The sequence below is a fragment of the Cetorhinus maximus genome, chromosome 3 (assembly GCF_964194155.1).
Source record: "Cetorhinus maximus chromosome 3, sCetMax3.hap1.1, whole genome shotgun sequence".
NCBI lineage: Eukaryota > Metazoa > Chordata > Chondrichthyes > Lamniformes > Cetorhinidae > Cetorhinus > Cetorhinus maximus.
Genome location: NC_135881.1, coordinates 46,542,038 through 46,562,618, shown reverse-complemented (window position 1 = coordinate 46,562,618; position 20,581 = coordinate 46,542,038). Strand labels below are relative to the sequence as shown.

General features: G+C 41.8%; 1 protein-coding gene across 1 annotated transcript in view; it reads right to left on the bottom strand.

The window, feature by feature from the left end:
- Positions 1–20,581, bottom strand: part of LOC144678149 (protein nucleotidyltransferase YdiU-like) — a 126,130-nt gene that overhangs the window by 16,510 nt on the left and 89,039 nt on the right. Inside the window, exons 14-16 of the mRNA XM_078538042.1 lie at positions 18,943–19,024; positions 12,484–12,576; positions 3,163–3,242 (exon numbers count right to left, since the gene is read on the bottom strand). Of these exons, the coding sequence (XP_078394168.1) occupies positions 3,163–3,242; positions 12,484–12,576; positions 18,943–19,024 (255 nt within the window). The remainder of the gene's footprint in view (positions 1–3,162; positions 3,243–12,483; positions 12,577–18,942; positions 19,025–20,581) is intronic.

Here is a 20,581-nt window from a genome sequence, read left to right as displayed (position 1 = left end):
TCATGCCATTGAATTTCATGGGGCGATGGTAATGCCATTGAATGTCAAGGGGCGATGGTTAGATTCATTCTTGTTGGAGATTGTCATTGCCTGGCAAATGGGTGGTGCCAATATTACTTGTCAAATGTCAGCCCAAGCCTGGATATTGTCCAGGTTTTGCTGCATTCGGACATGGACTGCTTCAGTATGTAAGGAATCATGAATGGTGCTGAATATTGTGCAATCATCAGTGAACATCCCCACCTCTGACCTTACGATAAAAGGGAGGTCATTGATGAAGCAGCTGAAGATGGCTGGGCCGAGGACACTACCCTGAGGAACTCCTGCAGTGAGGTCTTGGAACTGAGATGTTTGACCTCCAAAAACCACAACCATATTCCTTTGTGCTAATTGTGACTCCAACCAGTGGAGAGTTTTCGTCCTGATTCCCATTGACTCCAGTTTTGCTAGGGCTCCTTGATGCCACACTCAGTCAAATACTGCCTCGATGTCCAGGGTAATCACCCTCAACTCACCTCTGGAGTTCAGCTCTTTTGTCCATGTTTGAACCAAGGCTGTAATGAGGTCAGGAGCTGAGCGGCCCTGATGAAACCCAAACTCATCATCAGTAAGCAGGTTATTGCTAAGCAAGTGTCGTTTTGATAGCACTGTTGATGACACTTCCATCATTTTACTGATGATCGAGAGTAAACTGATGGGACGGTAATTTGCCAGATTGGATTTGTCCTGCTTTTGTTTACAGGACATACTTGGGCAATTTGCCACATTGCCAGGTAGATGCCAGTGTTGTAGTTGTACTGGAACAGCTCAGCTAGGGGCACAGCAAGTTCTGGAGCACAAGTCTTCAGTACCATTGCCGGGTTATTGTCAAGGCCCATAGCCTTTGCACTATCCAGTGCCTTCAGCCATTTCTTAATATCACGTAGAGTGAATCAAATTGGCTGAAGGCTAGCATTTGTGATGCTGGGCACCTCCGGAGGAGGTCGAGATGGATCATCCATTCGGCATTTCTGGCTGAAGATTATTGCAAATACTTCAGCCTTATCATTTGCACTGATGTGCTGGGCTCCCCCATCATTGAGGATGGGGGTATATGTGGAGCCTCCTCCTCCAGTGAGTTGGTTAATTGTCCACCACCATTCACGACTGGATGTGGCAGGACTGCAGAGCTTAGATCTGATCTGTTGGTTGTGAAATCGCTTAGCTCTGCCTATCACTTGCCACTTACACTATATAGCACACAGTAGTCCTGTGTTGTAGCTTCACCAGTATGACATCACATTTTTAGGTGTGCCTTGTGCTGCTCCTGGAATGCCCTCCTGCACTCTTCATTGAACCAGGGTTGATCCCCTGGCTTGGTGGTAATGATTGCGTGGGGTATATGTCGGGCCATGAGGTTACAGGTTGTGATTGAGTACAATTCTGCAGCTGCTGAAATCCCACAGCGCCTCATGGGTTCCAATTCTTAAGTTGCTATGTCTGTTTGAAATCTATCCCACTTAGCATGGTGGTAATGCCACACAACACAATGGAGGGTATCCTCAATGTGAAGATGGGACTTCGTCTCTACAAGGACTGTGCGGTGGTCACTCCTACCAATACTGTCATGGACAGATGTATCTATGGCATGGAGGCTGGTGAGGATGAGGTCAAGGTTTTCCCTTCTTGTTGGTTCCCTCACCAACTGCTACAGACCCAGTCTAGCAGCTATGTCCTTTAGGGCTTGGCCAGCTCGGCTATAGTGGTGCTACGGAGCCACTCTTGATGATGGACATTGAAGTCCCTCACCCAGAGTACATTCTACCCCCTTGCCTCTCACCGTGCCTCCTCCAGGTGGTGTTCAACATGGAGAAGTACTAATTCATCAGCTGAGGGGGGCGGTACATGGTTGTCAGCAGGAGGTTTCCTTCCCCATGTTTGACCTGATGCTATGAGACTTCATGGGGTCCAGAGTCAATGTTGAAGACTCCCAAGGCAACCCCCTCCCAACTGCATGCCACTGTGCCGCCACCTCTGCTGGGTCTGTCCTGCTGGTGGGATGGTGATGGTGGTGTCTGGGACATTGTAAGGTATGATTCTGTGAACATGACATAGAAACATAGAAAATAAGAGTGGGTGTAGGTCAGTCGGCCCTTCAAGCCTGATCCACCATTCAATATGATCAGAGCTAATCCTCTATCTCAACGCCATACTCCCGCTAATGACTATGTCAGGCTGTTGCTTGACTAGTCTGTGAGACAGGTCTCCCAATTTTGGCACAAGCCCCCAGATGATCATAAGGAGGACTTTGCAGGGTCGCCAAGGCTGAGTTTGCCATTGTCGTTTCCAGTGCGTAGGTCGATGCCAGGTGGTACATTCAGTTTCATTCCTTTTAGACTTTGCAGTGGTTTGATATAACTGAGTGGCTGCTAGGCCATTTCAGAGGGCATTTAAGAGTCAACCACATTGCTGTGGGTCTGGAGTCACATGTTGGCCAGGCCGGGTAAGGGCAGCTGATTTCCTTCCTTAAAGGACTTTGGTGAACCCGATGGGTGTTTACGACAATCGACAGCGGTTTCATGGTCATCATTCGACTGCAATTCCAGGCTTTTACTGAATTCAAATTCCATCATCTACCAGGGTTCGGATTCAAACCTGAGTCCCCAGAGCATTACCCTGGGTCTCTGGATTACTAGTCTCCATACTATTCTGGCCTCTCCCAATCTACACTGACTTTTTGCAGTTTTTTTTTGCGCCCATGAAACTTTCGAAGCATTTGAAATGGGTAGGCTTTATATGGCCATAAATATTATTATTTGCAAAAATTTACATTTATTCATAACATAGTACGCATCAGGAATTTCTCATAATTTTTAAAAGAAGTAAAAAAAAATTAAAACATATCACCTGAAACGCTCTAATGTTACAACTTTGGGCAAATGTAATATAAAATAATCATCACACAGTAATGTTGAATTATTTTAACCAAAGAGTTAAAAACATTAAAAAGCAAAGAGATTATAAACAGCTCACAATTTTCATAGGGATCTCCACAATTGAAAGATACCTTAGGTGGTAAAGTGACTGGTAGATGAAATTATAGATACATAAACTGGATTTGTTTTGTCTCAATATCTCTGCACAAGGATTTTAGGAGAGTTTGGAAAGTGAATAAATTCTTACCTATTCAACCTTGACAGGTACAGGTTAACCCAGTGCAAGAAATTTGTGTGTCTTGCAACATCTTGAAGGGCCCAGTGATCCTACACCAAAAAAAAATTAGTTTTGTCATAATAGTAATTTAATACTGCAAATATCTGCAATAATGGAACATCAATATTCTTCAAACCATATATATATAAAATATAAGCGAGTAAGAGCGTAAGAAATAGGAGCAGATGTAGGCCATTTGGTCCTTCGAACCTGCTCCAACATTCAACAAGATCTCAGCTGATCTTCTACCTTTACTCCAGCTTCCTGCATTATCCCCATATCCCTTAATTTCCTTTGTACCCAAAAATCTATCAACCTATGTTTTGAATATGCTCAACTGCTGACCATCTACAGCTTACTGGGGTAGAGAATTCCTAAGATTCACACCCCTCTGAGTGAAGAAAGTTCTCCTCATCTTAGTCCTAAACAACCAACCCCTTATTCGGAGACTCTGATCCCTTGTCCTAGATCCCCCATTTTCTTAGCATCCATCCTACCAAGCTTCTTAAGAATTTTATAGGTTTTAATTAGATCACCCTTCATTATTCTAAACTCCAGGGAATATAGGTCTAATCTACTCAATCTTTCCTCATAGGTCAAATACTTCATTCCAGGAGCCAGTATTGTGAATCCTTGTTGTACTCTGTCTAGGGAAAGTGAGTCCTCCCTTAGGTAGGGAGACCAAAACTACACACAGCACCCCAGGTGTGGCACCAATGCCCTGTATAACTGTAGCAAGGCTTCTTTACTCTTTTCTTTTGCAACAAAAGCTAACATATCATTTGTCTTCACAATTGTTTGCTTACCTGCATGTTAACTTTGTGATTCAGCTACAAGGACCACCAGCGGTCCCTCTGAAGGCAAGCATTCTCCAGTTTCTTACCAATCTAAATATATCCTTTTTAAAAATTTTTCCAACCAAAGTAGATAATGTAATACTTCATTCCATACTTGCAATCACCCAACCTGTCCCTCTACCGCTTCTTTAGATCTTTTTCACTGTTTACTTTTCCACCTAACTTAGCATCATCAGCAAACTTGGATACCGTTACACTCAGCCCCTCATCCAAGTTATTAATATAATTTTTGATCTTTGCTAAACACTGCTAGTTACGCTTGTCAACCTAAAAAGGACGGGTTTATTCATACTCTCCGTTTTCTGTCATCTTCCAAACTTCTGCAGAATCTGGAACAGTCCCAGCAGATTGGAGGGTGGCAAATCTAACCCCGCTACTTAATAAAGGAAGGAGGGAGAAAACAGTGAATTACAAACCGGTTAGCCTACCATCAGTAGTAGGGAAAATGCTAGAGTCCATTATAAAGGATGTAATAACAGGACACTTAGAAAATATCAATGGGATTAGACAAAGTCAACATGGATTTATGAAAGCGAAATCATGTTTGACAAACCTACCAGAGGTTTTTGAGGATGTTACTAGCAGAATCAATAAGGGAGAACAAGTGGATGTAGTGTAGTTGGATTTTCAGAAAGCTTTTGATAAAGTCCCACATAAGAGATTAGTGTGTAAAATTAAAGCACATGAGATTGGGGGTAATATATTGGCATGGAGTGAGAATTGGTTAGCAGACAGGGAACATAAGAAATAGGAACAGGAGTAGACCATTTGGCCCCTTGAGCCTGCTCCGTCATTCAATGAGATCATGGCTGATCTTCTTGTGTTTCGATTTCCACATTCCCATCTAACCCCAATAACCTTTGATTCCCTTGCCTAACAAGAATCTTTCTACCTGTGCCTTAAAAACATTCAATGACACCACCTTCTGAGGCAGAGAACCTTCAGAGAAAAAAAATTCTCCTCATCTCTGACTTAAAAGGGTGACCCCTAATTTTAAAACAGTGCCCCCTAGTTCTGGACTCACCCACAAGAGGAAACATTCTTTCAACATCCACCTTGTCAAGGCCGTTCAGGATCTTGTATATGTCGATCAAATCACCCCTCACTCTTCTAAGCTCCAGTGGAAACAAACCCAGCCTGTCCAATCTTTCCACATAAGACAACCTGCTCATTCCAGGTATCAATCTAGTAAACCTCCTTTGATATGCCTACAATGCATTTACATCCTTCCTTAAACTATCTCAAAAGCATTCTAAGAACTCCTCATCCAGGCCACTACTGCCAATCTGATTTTTCCAGTTTATGTGTGGATTAAAATCACCCATCATTATTGCCGTACCTTTATCACAAGCATACAATGTTTTCTCTTGAATGCTTTGTCCTATACTGTGGCTACTGTTAGGGGGCCTGTAGGCCACCCTTACTAATGACTTTTCCCCCCTACTATTCCTCAACTCCAGCCAAAATGATTCTACATCCTGATCTCCTGAACCAAGGTAATCTCTAACTATTGCACCAATGCCTTCTTTGATTAACAGTGCTACCCCACCACTTTTACCTAGCTACCTATTCTTCTTGAATGTCATGTACCCATCAATATTAAGGACCCAATCTTTGTCGTCCTGCAGCCGCATCTCCGTAATTGCTATCAGGTAATATTTATCTACTTCAATGTGGGCCATCAATTCATTTACTTTGTTTTGAATGCTACATGCATTAAGATAGAGCGTCTTCAGTTTTGTCTTTTTATTACCTTCGTAACATCTAGTCTTGCCTGTTGATGTATTCTTAGGTTTTTTTCTCTCTGTCCCTTCCTTCCATTCTCTGACCCTCATTTCTCATTTTTCTATTTTGCTCTCCCGTCTTGACTCTACACCCTGAATTGTTACCTCTACCCAAACTTGATCCCTCACCAAGCTTGTTTAGTTTAAAGCCAAAGAGTAGGGATAAATGGGTCTTTTTCGGAATGGCAGGCAGTGACTTGTGGGATGCTGCAGGGATCAGTGGTTGTGTCCCAGGTATTCACAATATATATCAACGATTTGGGCGAGGGAACCAAATATAATATTTCCAAGTTTGCTGACAACACAAAATTAGGTGGGAATGTAAGTGGTGAGGAGGATGTTAAGAGGCTTCAAGGCAATTTAGACAAATCGAATGAGTGGGCAAATACATGGCAGGTGCGGTATAATGTGAATAGGTGTGAAGTTATCCACTTCGGTAGGAAAAACAGAATGACAGAGTATTATTTCAATGGTGATAGATTGGGAAATGTTGATGTACAAAGGGACCTGGGTGTCCTTGTACACCAATCACTGAAAGCAAGCATGCAGGTGCAGCAAGCAGTTAAGAAGGCAAATGGTATTCTGGCCTTCATTGTGAGAAGACTTGAGTACAGGGGCAAGGGTGTCTTACTGCAGCTGTACAGGGCTTTGGTGACGCTACACCAGGAGTATCGTGTGCAGTTTTGGTCTCCTTACCTAAGAAAGGATATACTTGCCATAGAGGGAGTAGAGCGAAGGCTCATCAGACTGATTCCTGGGATGGCAGGACTGTCATATGAGGAGAGGTTGGGCTGACTAGACCTGTATTCACTGGGGTTCAGAAGAATGAGAGGACATCTCATTGAAACGTATAAAATTCTGACAGGGCTGGACAGACTGGATGCAAGGATGGTGTTTCCTCTGGCCGGGGGGGGGTCTACAACAAGCGGTCACAGTCTCAGGATATGGGGTAGGCCATTTAGGACTGAGATGAGGAGGAACTTCTTCACTCAAAGGGTGGTGAACCTGTAGAATTCTCTACCACAGAAGGTTGTGGGGGCCAAGTTACTGAATAAATTTAAGGAGGAAATAGATAGATTTCTGGGTTCTAAAGACATCAAGGGGTATGGAGAGGGACCGGGAATATGGCATTGAGATAGAGGCCATGATCATATCGAATGGTGGAGCAGGCTTGAAGGGCCGAATGACCTACTCCTACTCCTATTTTCTATGTTTCTATGTCCATCAGCCATTCTTCAATCCGCGCTAATATATTAACCCCATCCCATAAGTCTTAATTTTCTGTAATACTCTCTCATGTGGCACTTTAACAATTGCTTTTTGAAAATCCAAATACACTATGTCCAGAATCTTCGGGTCAGCAATGCATAAAATGATGCGCAGTGACATCGGGTATGAGTCCCAACATTACCACGCGTCATTCAGATCTTCAGTTCGGCGGGCTCGCACTGGAGTTGGCTACGCGCCCGCTGAACTGTCAAAGGTCTATTAAGGCCATTTAAATTCCAATTGAAATAATTAGCTGAGCTGCCTGTCCAACCTTAAGGTTGGCGGGCAGGCGAAGAGCCCAGACGGCCTTCACATTTATCATGAAACGTCATCCACGGGCAGGATGAGGTTTCATGAAGGTTTTATTTTTAATAAAATTCATGGACATGTCCCAGCTCATGTGACACTGTTACATGAGTGGACATGTCTTAAAAATTTTTTTTCCTTTATTAAAATTTTTAAAAATTGAAGTAATCTCCCTGAGGTAGCTCTATGGCGGCGCGTAGCTGATCACGGGCAGCAATCGACTGCGCGCCCGCTCCCGCCTAACCCCCCCTCCTCCCCCCCCCCCCCCATGGGGAGAAAATTCTCTCCTATATCTACTGGAATACCTTAACCATCTCACTGGTCACTGCCTTGAAAAACTCAAGATTTGTCAAACACAATTTCCCCTTCATAAATCCATGACGACTCTGCTTACTGATATCACGATTTTCTAAGTGCCCTGCTATCACATTTCCTAATAATCAATTCTAGCATTTTGCCTGTTACTGATGTTAGGCCAACTGCCTATAGTCCACATTTTCTCTCTTCTTCCTTTTTTAAATAGCGGGGTTATGTTTCTTATCTTCAGTCCTAGGGAACGATTCTAGAATCGAAGTAATTCTGCAAGATCAAAACTAACACATCCTGCAGCTACCTCAGTTAAGATCTTAGGATGCAGGTCGTCAGGATTTGTTGCCACTTAGGTGTCCATTAATTTCTCTAGTACAGTTTCTTTACTTATACTGATTCCTTTAATTTTCTCATTCTCACTAGACCCTTGTTTTACCTTCATTTTCAAATGGTACTTGTGTTTTCTACCATGAAGATAGATACAATAAATTGTTTAAAAATAGTTTAGAATTAAACTTGTCAAGATACTGCATTTCGGCAATTACCTTGCAAGCCTGGAAATTGGTCATTAATTCTAATTAGTTGAACATATGGATTTGATGGTCAGATGAACAGGTTTTCAGATAAGACCAAATGAGGAAATGTCACTAACCTCTAGTAAGGACTAAAGGCATTTGGAAGAGGAGGGTACAGTTTTTTAAAAGTACTTTTAAATACTGTTTAAATATTTAATCATAATTTGCTAATGAGAACATGAATAAGTTTCAGGTGTGAGGAATGAATAAATATAATTGTTCTTTTCACAAGTGCTACAGAGATCTCTGTTGTTGCGGAACCTTAAGCCCCAATTTTAATGTCCGATTTAACAATGTTTGTCAGGATTGAGCAGATGACTCCACAGCTAGGTGTCTGGGAGTATTAAACATTGGACCTCATCGGTATGGCTTACATCAATCTCCTGCCCAAACCGCCTGATGGAGGTTGCAGATTGATTTTAGGTGGCAGGAGACTGCCGGTAAGTTGGGGGTGGTGTGGGGGTTGGAGAGCAGGGGGTGTAATCCTGGGCATGGAGGTCCAAGGTTTCTTTGTGGAATAAATTATTTTAGCATGGTTTAGCTTTTAGCACACTCATCTCTGTGTCAGTACCTGAGATTTTTCTCACTGACCCTTTTGCTGACAAAGGTGTGGGTTGACAGTGAATTTTTGAGATTACGAACATACGAATGAGGAGCAGGAGTAGGAGTAGGCCATTTGGCCCCTCGAGCCTGCTCCGCCATTTGATAAGATCGTGGCTAATCAGGTAGTAACCTCAAATCTGCATCCCGCCTACCCCCCGATAACCTATCACCCCCTTGCTAATCGAGAATCTATCCACCTCTACTTTAAAAATATTCAGCAGAATTTAGCCCTCGATGGGCGAGCGGGCAGCCGACCCCTGCCACCAAAACGGGGCCCGCCGTCATTTTGAGTGGGCGGGCCAATTAAGGCCCGCCCAGCGGCCTTCCTGTGTGTGTGGGGGGGGGGGGGGGGGGGGGGTGTGGAGAATCCCCAACTGTCACTGCTCCCTGAGGCAAAGTGCTGTCTCTGGGAGTTTACTGACAGGTAAGAAAAGTCAAAAAATAGAGAAATATTAAAATTATTAACAATGTCACACGAGATGGGACATGTTAATAAGAAACACATAAAGTTTATTAAATTTTTTAAAAATGGACATGAAACTTCATCCCGCCAATGGATAAAGTTTCATGAATAATCTGGAGCCCGCTGGGGCTCCTGGCCTGCCTGCCAGCCTTAAGCTTGGACAGGCAGGGTCTTTAACAAGGTTAATTAGCCTGTCAATGGCCTTAATTGGCCATTGACAGGTCGGTGGGCGGACAGTTAATTTCGCTGTCCACCCGCCTTCCTCAATATTTAAATGAAACGGTTCCTCCCGACGTCATCCCGCGTCATTTTCCCCTCGGCCAGCGGGCCCCACCCCCAAATCGCCGAGGGGAAAATCTTTCAGTCTGTTTCCATCGCCTTTTCAGGAACAGGACCTCTGAGGGAAAAAATTTCCCCTCATCTCCGTTTAAATTGGCGATTCCTTATTTTTAAACTGCGGCCCCTAATTCTAGATTCTTCCACAAGAGGAAACATCCTCTCCTCATCCACCTTGTCAAGACCCCTCAGGAACTTGTATGTTTCAATCAAATTGCCTCTTACTTTTCTAAACTCCAGCGGATACAAGCCGAGCCTGTCCAACCTTTCCTCATACGGCAACCCATCCATTCCAGGTATTAGTCTGGTAAACCTTCTCTGAACTGCTTCCAAGCATTTACATCCTTCCTTAAATACGGTGACCAATACTGTACACAGTACTCCAGATGTAGTCTCACTAGTGCTCTGTATAAAAGAAGCATAACCTCCCTGCTTTTGTATTCAATTCCCCTCGCAATAAATGATAACATTCTAATAGCTTTTCTAATTACTTGCTGTACCCGCATACTAGCCTTTTATGGTTCATGCATTAAGACAACCAGATCCCTCTGCATCTCAGAGCTCTGAAATCTCTCACCATTTAGATAATATGCTTATTTTTTATTCTTTCTGCCAAAATGGACAATTTCACATTTTCCCACATTAAACTCCACTTGCCAGATCTTTGCCCACTCACTTAACCTGTCTATATCTTTTTGTAGCTCCCTATGTCTTCTTCACAACATACTTTCCTACCTATCTTTGTGTCAGCAGCAAATTTGGCAACCATCCCATCCCTTCGCCCAAGTCACTTATATAAATTGTAAACAGTTGAGGTCCCAGCACTGATCCCTGTGGCATACCACTCGTTACATCTTTCCAACCTGAAAAAGACCCATTTATGCCTACTCTGTTTCCTGTTAGCCAGCCAATCTTCTATCCATGTCAATATGTTATCCCCTGTCCCAGGTGCTTTTATTTTCTGCAATAACCTTTGATGTGGCACTTTATCAAATGCCTTCTGGAAATCTAAGTACAGTACATTCACCAGTTCCCCTTTATCCACAGCACATGTTATTTCCTCAAAGAACTCCATTAAGTTGGTTAAACATGATTTCCCTTTCACAAAATCTGCCTGCTTACTTTGAAATTATCCAAGTGCCCTGCTATAGCTTCTTTAATAATAGCTTCTAACATTTTCCCAATGACAGATGTTAAGCTAACTGGCATGCAGTTTCCCACTTTCTGTCTCCTTCCCTTTTTGAATAATGGAGTTACACTTGCTATCTTCCAATCTAATGGGACCTTCCCTGAATCTAGGGAGTTTTGGAAAATTAAAACCCATGCATCAACTATTTCACTAGCCACTTTTTTTAAGACCCTAGGATGTAGTCCATCAGGACCCAGGCACTTGTCAGCCCGCAGCTCCAACAATTTACTCTGTACCACTTTGTTGGTGATTGTAATTTTCTTGAGATCCTCCCTACCTTCCATTTCCTGATTTACAGCTGCCTCTAGGATGTTACTTATATCCTCTATAGTGAAGACTGATGCAAAATACCTGTTCAATTCATCTGCCATTTCCTTGTTTTCCACTATCAATTCTCCAGACTCATTTTCTGTTGGACCAATGCTCCCTTTGTTAACTTGTTTCTTTTTTAAATATTTATAGAAACTCTTACTATCTGTTTTTGTATTTCTGGCTAGCTTTCTCTTGTGCTCTAATTTTTCCCTCCTTATTAATCTTTTAGTCATCCTTTGCTGTTCCTTATATTCTGTCCAACCTTCTGGCCTTCCACCTACCTTTGCACAATTATATACTTTTTCTTTAAGTTTGATACTATCTTTAACTTTTCTAGTTAACCACGGATGGTATGTCCGTCCCTTGAACTTTTTCCTTACTTGTTGAAGTGCATCTATTCTGTTTATTCTGAAATATCCCCTTAAATGTTTGCCACTGCATCTCTATTGACCTATCCCTTAACCTAATTTGCCAATTCACTTCAGCCAGCTCTACTTTCATGCCCTCATAATTGCTCTTATTTAAGTTTAAAAATATAGTCTTGAACCACTCTTCTCTCGCTCAAACTTAAGGTAAAATTCAATCAAATTATGATCGCTGCTACCTAGGGGTGCCTTCATTATGAGATCATTAATTAATCCCACCTCGTTGCACAATACCAGGTCTAGTATAGCCTACTCTCTGGCTGGCTCCAGAACATGCTGTTCTGAGAAACTATCCCAGAAACATTCTAATAATTCTTCATCTCCCCTACCTTGGCTCATCTGACTTTTCCAATCTACAGTAGAATAAAATCTCCCATGATTATCGCCGTGCCTTTCTGACAAGATTGGGGGGTGATGACAGCGGTAACCTAGAGCAGGGGAGACCCAAGGTTTCCTTGTGGGGTCCAGAGGAGCACTCTTGTTCTGCAGCTCCCCTCCAAGGAAAATAAATATGAGTTTACTCTTTTCTAGGCTGCTTCTGACTCCTCTTCTGTTTGCCACCAGGATGACCTAGTGAGGAAGCCAAGACTTTTCTGCATAGGCCACGAGTTAAAATTGCAGTCAAGTCCAAGTGACATTGTTAGGGCCCGATCTGTAGCATTAAAGCAAAACCCCATTGCCTTCTGGTGGGTAAACCACTTGTCTGTTCAAAAGCGTAGTTTAAAATTCCAACCTGCAGGAAGGCAGAGGCAAAGTCACTCTGACCAGTTTAACTATTTGCAGGCTGGGCAAACTATTTGCAGGCTGGGCAGAGTCAAAACTTGTCCATTTGTGTGGAATCTTCAAATGACCATACCATTTACCTCAGAAATGCTCTGAGCCGCAAGCTGTTGCTTTGTAATCTCACTAAGCTGACGAAACGTCATTGTGAAATCTGCTCTTGTATCTTCCATCAGCTACAAAAATGAAAGCGATTATTAGAGTGTTCCCATTACAATTCTGAAACACAGTTTGTTTTAAAAGTATAGACAGCTTTAAGTCTCCTCTACTGGAGAGTTTACCAAAGGAACTAGGAATAGTTGTTTGCTTTTACATTTTAAGATAAATGAAACAATTAGCCATTATAATTGACAATAAAGGAAAATGCAGAAAATATGATCTTGTTACGATCCCTACAGGGACCAATAACTTTTTAAAAGAATGATGAATTTCTCAGTGATCGACGGAAAGAGTTACATGACAAGTTTTAAGATTTTTATTGTAACAAACTAAAATCACCATAGGCTAAACATTAATACACCTATCTTTGAAAAGGTACATGCACATTAACTAATTAACACAACCAATTTACTTTACAACCGTTTTGTACATTACACCACTCTCTCAGCAGAGATGAAGCCTTGCAGATTCAAAACCAAAGCGCTCCTGGTTTTTCTCAGCAGGCTTCCTTCTACATGCCATATCAGGGCAAGTCGCCAAGTGTCTTTTGAAAGCCGCTTCACTCAGTCTTCTGAGTAGCCTTCAACTGACTTACAGCTGCAAGGCCCACTCCAGCGACTCACTGGTTCTTAAATCTCCAAAAGTCTTCCAAGCATCTGCTCTCCCAGCAATATCTTCCATACTTCTTCATCCAGCAGCATCTCTTCCTTTCTCTCTCTCCCCAGGTCTCTAAGTCTCAGTTCCTATGCCCAGAGAGATCAGCTGCCCCTCTTTTGTGTAAAGGTATGAAAACTGATAGGTTTTGCCCTGGACCTCTTTCCCCATGACAACCAAATCACATGGGCCTGTCTCCAGGCAGATTTTAACATGATTTTACCAACCCCATGATTTCACAACTTAAAACATATAATCTTATAAAGTCTTGCATTTGTAACACCTCCCCCCTAAAAATTAGAAAAAAACCACAGTACCATTACCATAGTAATGATTTTTCTACAGCATTTCAAAATGCAACAAAGCACAACATTGTAAACATTCTAACAACTAACTTACTACATACAGTGCAGGTAGCATTCTTTCCATTTTTGTCACATTTCACCATTAAACATTTCGTCCTGGCAACATTATAAGGTTTAACCCGCCACAGATCTGAATTGTCATTCATAACAATTGAATTAGCTTCATCCTGTTTAAATTCAGGATTGCTTTTAACTTTAAATTATTCTATATTTTAATCCTTCAGTGTTCTTTTCCAGGAAACACAGGGTTAACACTGCCTCCTTTTGTACATGCAGTTCATGTGTCTGTTGAGCAAAACCCTCCTTAGCTGCTTTAAGAACTTTGTTAGGGTTCTGCTGATGTTCATCCGAAACATTTGACACACCTTTTTAGTCAATTCATGAATTCTTTTTATTTCTCTTTGCTATTCATTCTTCCATTCAGTTTGGGCTTTGTCCAATTCTTTTCTAGCAAGAGTGATTGCTTCATCATTCTGAGGTTTTAATTTACGTTCAAGAGCACATATTCTTTCTCGCAGCTCATTGTGTCAGTATTGGTTACAGCTGGGCCATTCTTCAAAGCATGTATTTCCTTTGTTTCATCAGTAGCTTTAAGTACTGTTGCTATCTGCTTTGTCACACCTTACTCATGTTCTGCCCACATGTTTATTACAGCCAGTTTTAATTTGTCTGCAACTGCCATTAACTCTTTGTTTCCAGCCCGATCCTCCAATTCCTTTTAACATTACCATCCTGAGTTTCTGATTTTTTGGACACATCTTTCATTGAAACATTAGTTTTCACAGCAGGGTTACAGAAAATCATGGATTCTTTTAAGGCACTCGACTTTTCCTGCCAAACTTCAGTTGCCACAGCCGCAAAGGGTTTTGCTGGAACCATTGGAGATGGCACTTCTTTAACTCTAGCCAAGTCATTCTCTAATAAAAGATCTACACCATTAATAAGCAAAGTGTGCATTACCCCCAAAATTACAAGACCAGAAATTGAACTACATTTTGAATGAACTCTATACAAAGGAATGGGTAAACAATTTCCATCAACAGCTCATATCAATATGTTTTCATTTCACAAATTTTCTGGAGGGAAAGCCACATCACCTGCCAGCATCAGTGACTGGGCTGATCCAGTATCTCTAAGAATAACAATTTGTATCCTGCTTCACCAGACAAGAAGAAGGACACTTCATCTTTAAACAGAAAAATTCCATAATTTCCTGTGCCTGTCCCACACTAGTAATGAACACAGGAGAAACTGCAGGTGCACTATGCACCTTCACAAATGTTATAGTTTTGCTTTTTAATTTCCAACAGACTGCTTTTACATGTCCTTCTTTTATGACAAAGACAACATGCCAGTACCACTGAATCAACCTTAAATTCTGGACTGTTTCTCTTACAATTCTGAGAGTGATCCATTTCTTCCTCTAGGCCATTCTGCTCATTTAGAGTCAATTTCTTATCTCTCCAGTTTATGTATGAATTCACAATGGCCTGCTACTAAGCTGAGACAGCTCATAATTGTTTGCCATTACTGCAACTTGTCTTATGTTAGAAACTTCATGGTCTCCCAAGTGGGACCTTATTTCCAAAGGGTCACCATTTTCAATTAGCATCACCTCTCTAAGGTTTCCAAAGTCTTGATCAACCTTCATAGACCTATACCACCTGTCAAATGTCATCTTTTCTTTAGCAAGTTCCACAAAAGTTTAATTCTGTTTCTTCCTTAAATTTCTGTCTGTAAGCCTCCATCTCTAACTCATAGGCAATGAGAACAGCAGCTTTCACTGTATTATAATCACCAGGCAGTATATCTGAAAAATATAAGACATTTCCAAAGCTTTCCCACGAACACACTCTGCAATAAAATCAACTTTCATTTAGCCGTTGCAGTTTCGCGGCAAATTTCTCAAATGACATAAAATACATTTCAAGTCCCTCCTTATTGAATTTAGGCACTTAGAAAATCTTCCTCGCCAAATCAAACCAGGAGTTAAACCCGAGTCATCTTCAGGTTTTCCTGCCACCCCTTGTTTGCGTAATCTGAGCCTTTCTCCGTCAAGTTCAAATTTTCTTTCTAATATTTCTCATTCTAATTTCTCTTTCTCTCTTTCTTTCTCTTTGAAATTCTAATTCAAGTTTCTGCATTTCTGTTTTTTTCTCTCTCAAACTCAGGTTTTCCTATTCCCCTTTCTTTCGCAAGTTCAAATTTTTGCCTTTCTCTAGTCTTTCCAACTTAAGTTGTTTAATTTGTTATTGAAGCCTGGCTAACTTGAATGCTATCAACTTGAATGCACCTTTTTCCTCCTCTAGGTTCAAGTGCTGATACTTAACCAATCTCTGCTTTTTTAACCTTTGCTTTCAAGTTGTCTCCTAATTCCTCTGCTACAACCTTCAAATTAACCTTTGTTAACTATTCTAAGGCATTACTAGTCAGGTTGTCTCTCTCCAGAAATGCCTGAGCATTGAATGTAGTAGCCATGTTGACTTTTCATTGAACATAGCAAAAATACAAGTGAAATCTGGTTTGTTTAAACCCTGGAAAATTTCAGTCTGTCCATTGTATAGCCTCTGTAAGAGGCCCCCGCAAGAGCCCCCAATTTGTTATGGTCCTTGTAGGAACCAATTAACATGTAAAAGAGATAAGAATTTCCTAGCGACCAATAGAAAGAATCGCACAAGAAGATTTCATGTTTTAAAATTTTTACCGTAGCAAACAAATTAAAATTCCGTCACGGACAGAACCTATTTGCTCTCTTACTGCCCATAATCAGTGCTTTTTTCATGGAAAGAGAAGTGTCTTATCTTACCCTTGAGTGTGTATTCCAATTAAATAATTCAGCAGCAAGCTTTCGTAGTTTAGAAATAAAGAAGGTTATTTACTCTCACACACTTACCCCAAATTAATGCAATGTCACACACTCAGCCTCATGCACGCACAAACACACAGACAAAGATTGGATACAGATAAAGATATTGCACTTTTACAGATTACAGTTACTTCAGTCTCTGATTTACAATTTATGGTATCCCATGTGGCAGGCCTGTAGGGCAGAATTTTGCCCTTGATGGGCGGGCAGGCCCAACCGATTCGGCGGCGGGCGAGCAGCCGATCGCCGCCACTGAAACGGGCCCTGCCGCCATTTTAAGTGGGCAGGCCAATTAAGGCCCGCCCAGCGTGCCACCCGATGGGAAGCGCTATGCGCTTACTGTGTGGTCGGGGGGGAATTCCCCAACCATGCGCACGAAAGGGCGCACATCTCCGTGAGGCAAAGTGCTGCTTCAGGCAGATCGCTGAAAGGCTGTCAAATATTAAAAATAGAACAATAAAAAATCCATTAACATGTCCCCCTCATGTGAAAATGTCGCACGAGATGGGACATGTTAATGAAGTACACAAAACCTTTATTAAATGTTTTTAAATCCGATATCAAACCTCATCCCGCCACTGGGCCCGTGCGCCAAGCCGAAGTTCGCACGGGCCCCTCAAAATCCTGGTCGACTGGAGAGTTAATGGCCTTAACAAGGCCTTCAATTAATGGCGAGCACGCATCCCGCCGACCGAAATATCGCGATGCCGCACGCGGTCGGGACGCTCGCGCGACATTTTAAGCGCTGGCATGTGGACTCTGCCACCTGCACGCCAGCCAGAAGATTCAGCCTGTAGTTTCTTACATGGATTTGATGATTTTAAATTGACATGAGGGTCTTGTAAAGTGAAGGGTTCACAGTAGGTTGTGAGGTTTCTTGTAGTCAAATATCTAGGAGGTTGGTTCTCAGATGAACTTTGAAACTGGAACAGGTTAAGTACTTTGGTTAATTGATGACTTGCAGCTAGTTTCAGAGTCTATTTCTCAGACTGCGTGATGACTGATGGTTCTGATGGATCTGCTGGATCCTGGGATAATAAGGATGCAGTCCCTAAAACCAGCTTCAGTCTCATGCCACTGTGTTAACATTTCTGAAGCCCACACAGTCTAGACTGGATCGGCGAAGCTACTGTGATACAATGGGAAGTTGACAGTGGCCATTGAGTTTTGATCTTCCTTTTTGTCCAGTATGAAACTTGGAGACAGGCAGTCTGGAAACTCCATAGTCTTTATGAGTTGGCTCATTCTTAATGAGTTGTGAGCTCCACAAATGGTTGTGAGGTACTCTCCCCTGTGACCATATTTAATTAAGTATTCGCTGGAGAATTGATACTGTAGTCCAAATGCCAAAAGTTACATGATTTGCAGCAGCCATCTTAAATGCTTGTTTGTCTCCAATTTTTAAAAGTATTAATTGGAAGTTCATAATATGACATGCTTTTACTGGACATGACACACTCAAAATACTTCATGACTCATTTGTAAAATACACAACGTACATGTTCTCAGCAGTGATGTAGCCTTATAGATTAAAGTCCAAACCCCTCTCGGCTTTCTTCAAGAGGCTTCCTTCTCCCTGACATGTTGGGGGAATCTTCAAGTGTCCTTTGAAAGTTGCTTCACTCAGTCTTCTGAGTATCCCCCAACTGACTTCTAGCTGCAAGGCCCACTCCAGTGACTCCTTGGCTCTTAAATCTCCAAAGATCCTGTCTGTTCTGTCTTCTTTCCAAACAGAAAATTGACTCTTATAAGCATCCTGCTCTCATAGCAGTAGCTTCTCTGCTTCTTCATCCAGCTGCATCTCTCTCATTCTCCAGCTCTCTGGCTCTAAGGGTCTGTGTCCATAAAAACCAGCTGCCCTTCTTTTGTGTCAAGGCACAAAATTTTCTATATATTTTGAGCTGGGCCTCTTTCCCTATGACAACCAAATAACTTGGGCCTGTCTACAGGCAGATTCTAGAACGATTTCAACATTCCCCAATCCAGGATATTCTGTTTTACCTTAAAAATAAAGTGACAGTTTTAACTGCCTTAATGAATTGCATTCGTAACAATCCATAAAGAGAAAATGTTTCCAGTATATACCTTTCATAAGTGAGTTAGGCAAGGCTTAGCTTTTAGCACTCCCATTTCTATTTGAGCGGCCAAGATTTTTCTCCCCAGCCCAATTTTCCCCAGTTTGAGGATGAGTTTTTGAGAATAAGGGTGCATACTGTGGTTTTGAAAAGGAAGTATTTACAGAACCAGCTAACATGAAAATCAAGAAGGGAAGTTGGTAGACAGTAGTTTAGTGGGAATGGGGTCAATGCACATGGGGAGAGTCTCATGGATAAAATGAACTCAGAGAGGATCTAAGGGGAGATAGGAGATAAATTAGAAAAATACGTAGGTTCAGAGCTTGGATAAGGGTTGAATGGGGGGCTGTTTGGCTTAGTCAGCAAGAGAGAGGAAAACAGCAGAGCTGATCAGTCAAAAACTTAGTGACATAATATGCTTACCTTCAGCAAGTATGTAATCAGATATTCATCATTATTATTGTATCCAAACAAGCCCAACTTAGCTTTAAACAATTCCATGAATCTAAAAATTGATTAGAAGGTAAATGGATATAATGTCATTGCTAACTACATCCATGTCACAATCAGTATTTTCAGGCAAATTTTTTAAAGCTGTTTTATTATGTGTGGATCCAACAAAAAATTCTGCTGTAAAATGGTCTACAAACAAAAATATAGGCAGACCTTATTTTCAACCCAAGTTCTGACAAAGTCACAAGTACTTTCTATTCAGCCACTGAAAATGCAACATAGTTTGAAAGAATTTGTGTCTTTACTAATCCACTTATTTCCAGATTTTATAAACGTAGAACTGTAGGACTGTAGAAAAAGCCCTTGGAGTAATCAAAATGCATTCTTAGACTGTTTTAGAGGAATTTTTTGCTGCTGATATTGTTTGGAGGAAGGAGCAAGCTTACACTTTTACAGTATAGTCTTTTGGATCTCCTACTTCCAGATTGAGTACAAAAATAAATCTATTACATCATCTTTTTCCAGGATCTGCAAAGATGTATTGCAAAACCATTCTATCTGCCCAATAGTTTGTTCAAGCAAGGGATCCAACTTCTTAGTCAATGTGCGCCTTTGCTTCATGTAAAATATATAATACCTTTATGTTCCGAATTTTAGATCAGTACTCCCAATATGATTCATTACTTTCAGGAAAGGTGAGGTAAAAGATCAGGGGGAAAACTGGAGGAAGGGGGTAAAATCTTCATCCAACATTTCATTACAGAACCCAATTTTCACACTCTCTAAAGCCACATGTGAAGATCAAATAAACTCGGTAAGCTTTAATAGTATTTCAAACTGTGTAAGAATGTGTGCTAAAAGCTGGCGGAGGGGCATGTTAGTGGGGTGGTGAAAAAGGCATATGGGACACTTGCCTTTATCAATCGAGGCATAGATTACAAAAGTAGGGAGGTCATGCAGGAGTTGTATAGAACCTTGGTGAGGCCACAGCTGGAGTACTGTGTGCAGCTCCGGTCGCCACATTATAGGAAGGATGTGATTGCACTGGAGGGGGTGCAGAGGAGATTCACCAGGATGTTGCCTGGGATGAAACATTTAAGTTATGAAGAGAGGTTGGATAGACTTGGGTTGTTTTCGTTGGAGCAGAGAAGACTGAGGGGCGACCTGATCGAGGTGTACAAGATTATGAGGGGCATGGACAGGGTGGATAGGGAGCAGCTGTTCCCCTTAGTTGAAGGGTCAGTCACGAGGGGGCATAAACTCAAGGTGAGGGGCAGGAGATTTAGGGGGGATGTGAGGAAAAACTTTTTTACCCAGAGGGTGGTGACGGTCTGGAATGCACTGCCTGGGAGGGTGGTGGAGGCCAGTTTGCCTCACATCCTTTAAAAAGTACCTGGATGAGCACTTGGCACGTCATAACATTCAAGGCTATGGGCCAAGTGCTGGTAAATGGGATTAGGTAGGTAGGTCAGGTGTTTCTCTCATGTCGGTGCAGACTCGATGGGCCAAAGAGCCTCTTCTGCACTGTGATTCTGTAATTCTGTGTGATTCTGTGATTGCTCTTGATGTCTTCACTCAACCATTCTTCATTTGCGAATCAATATCAGTG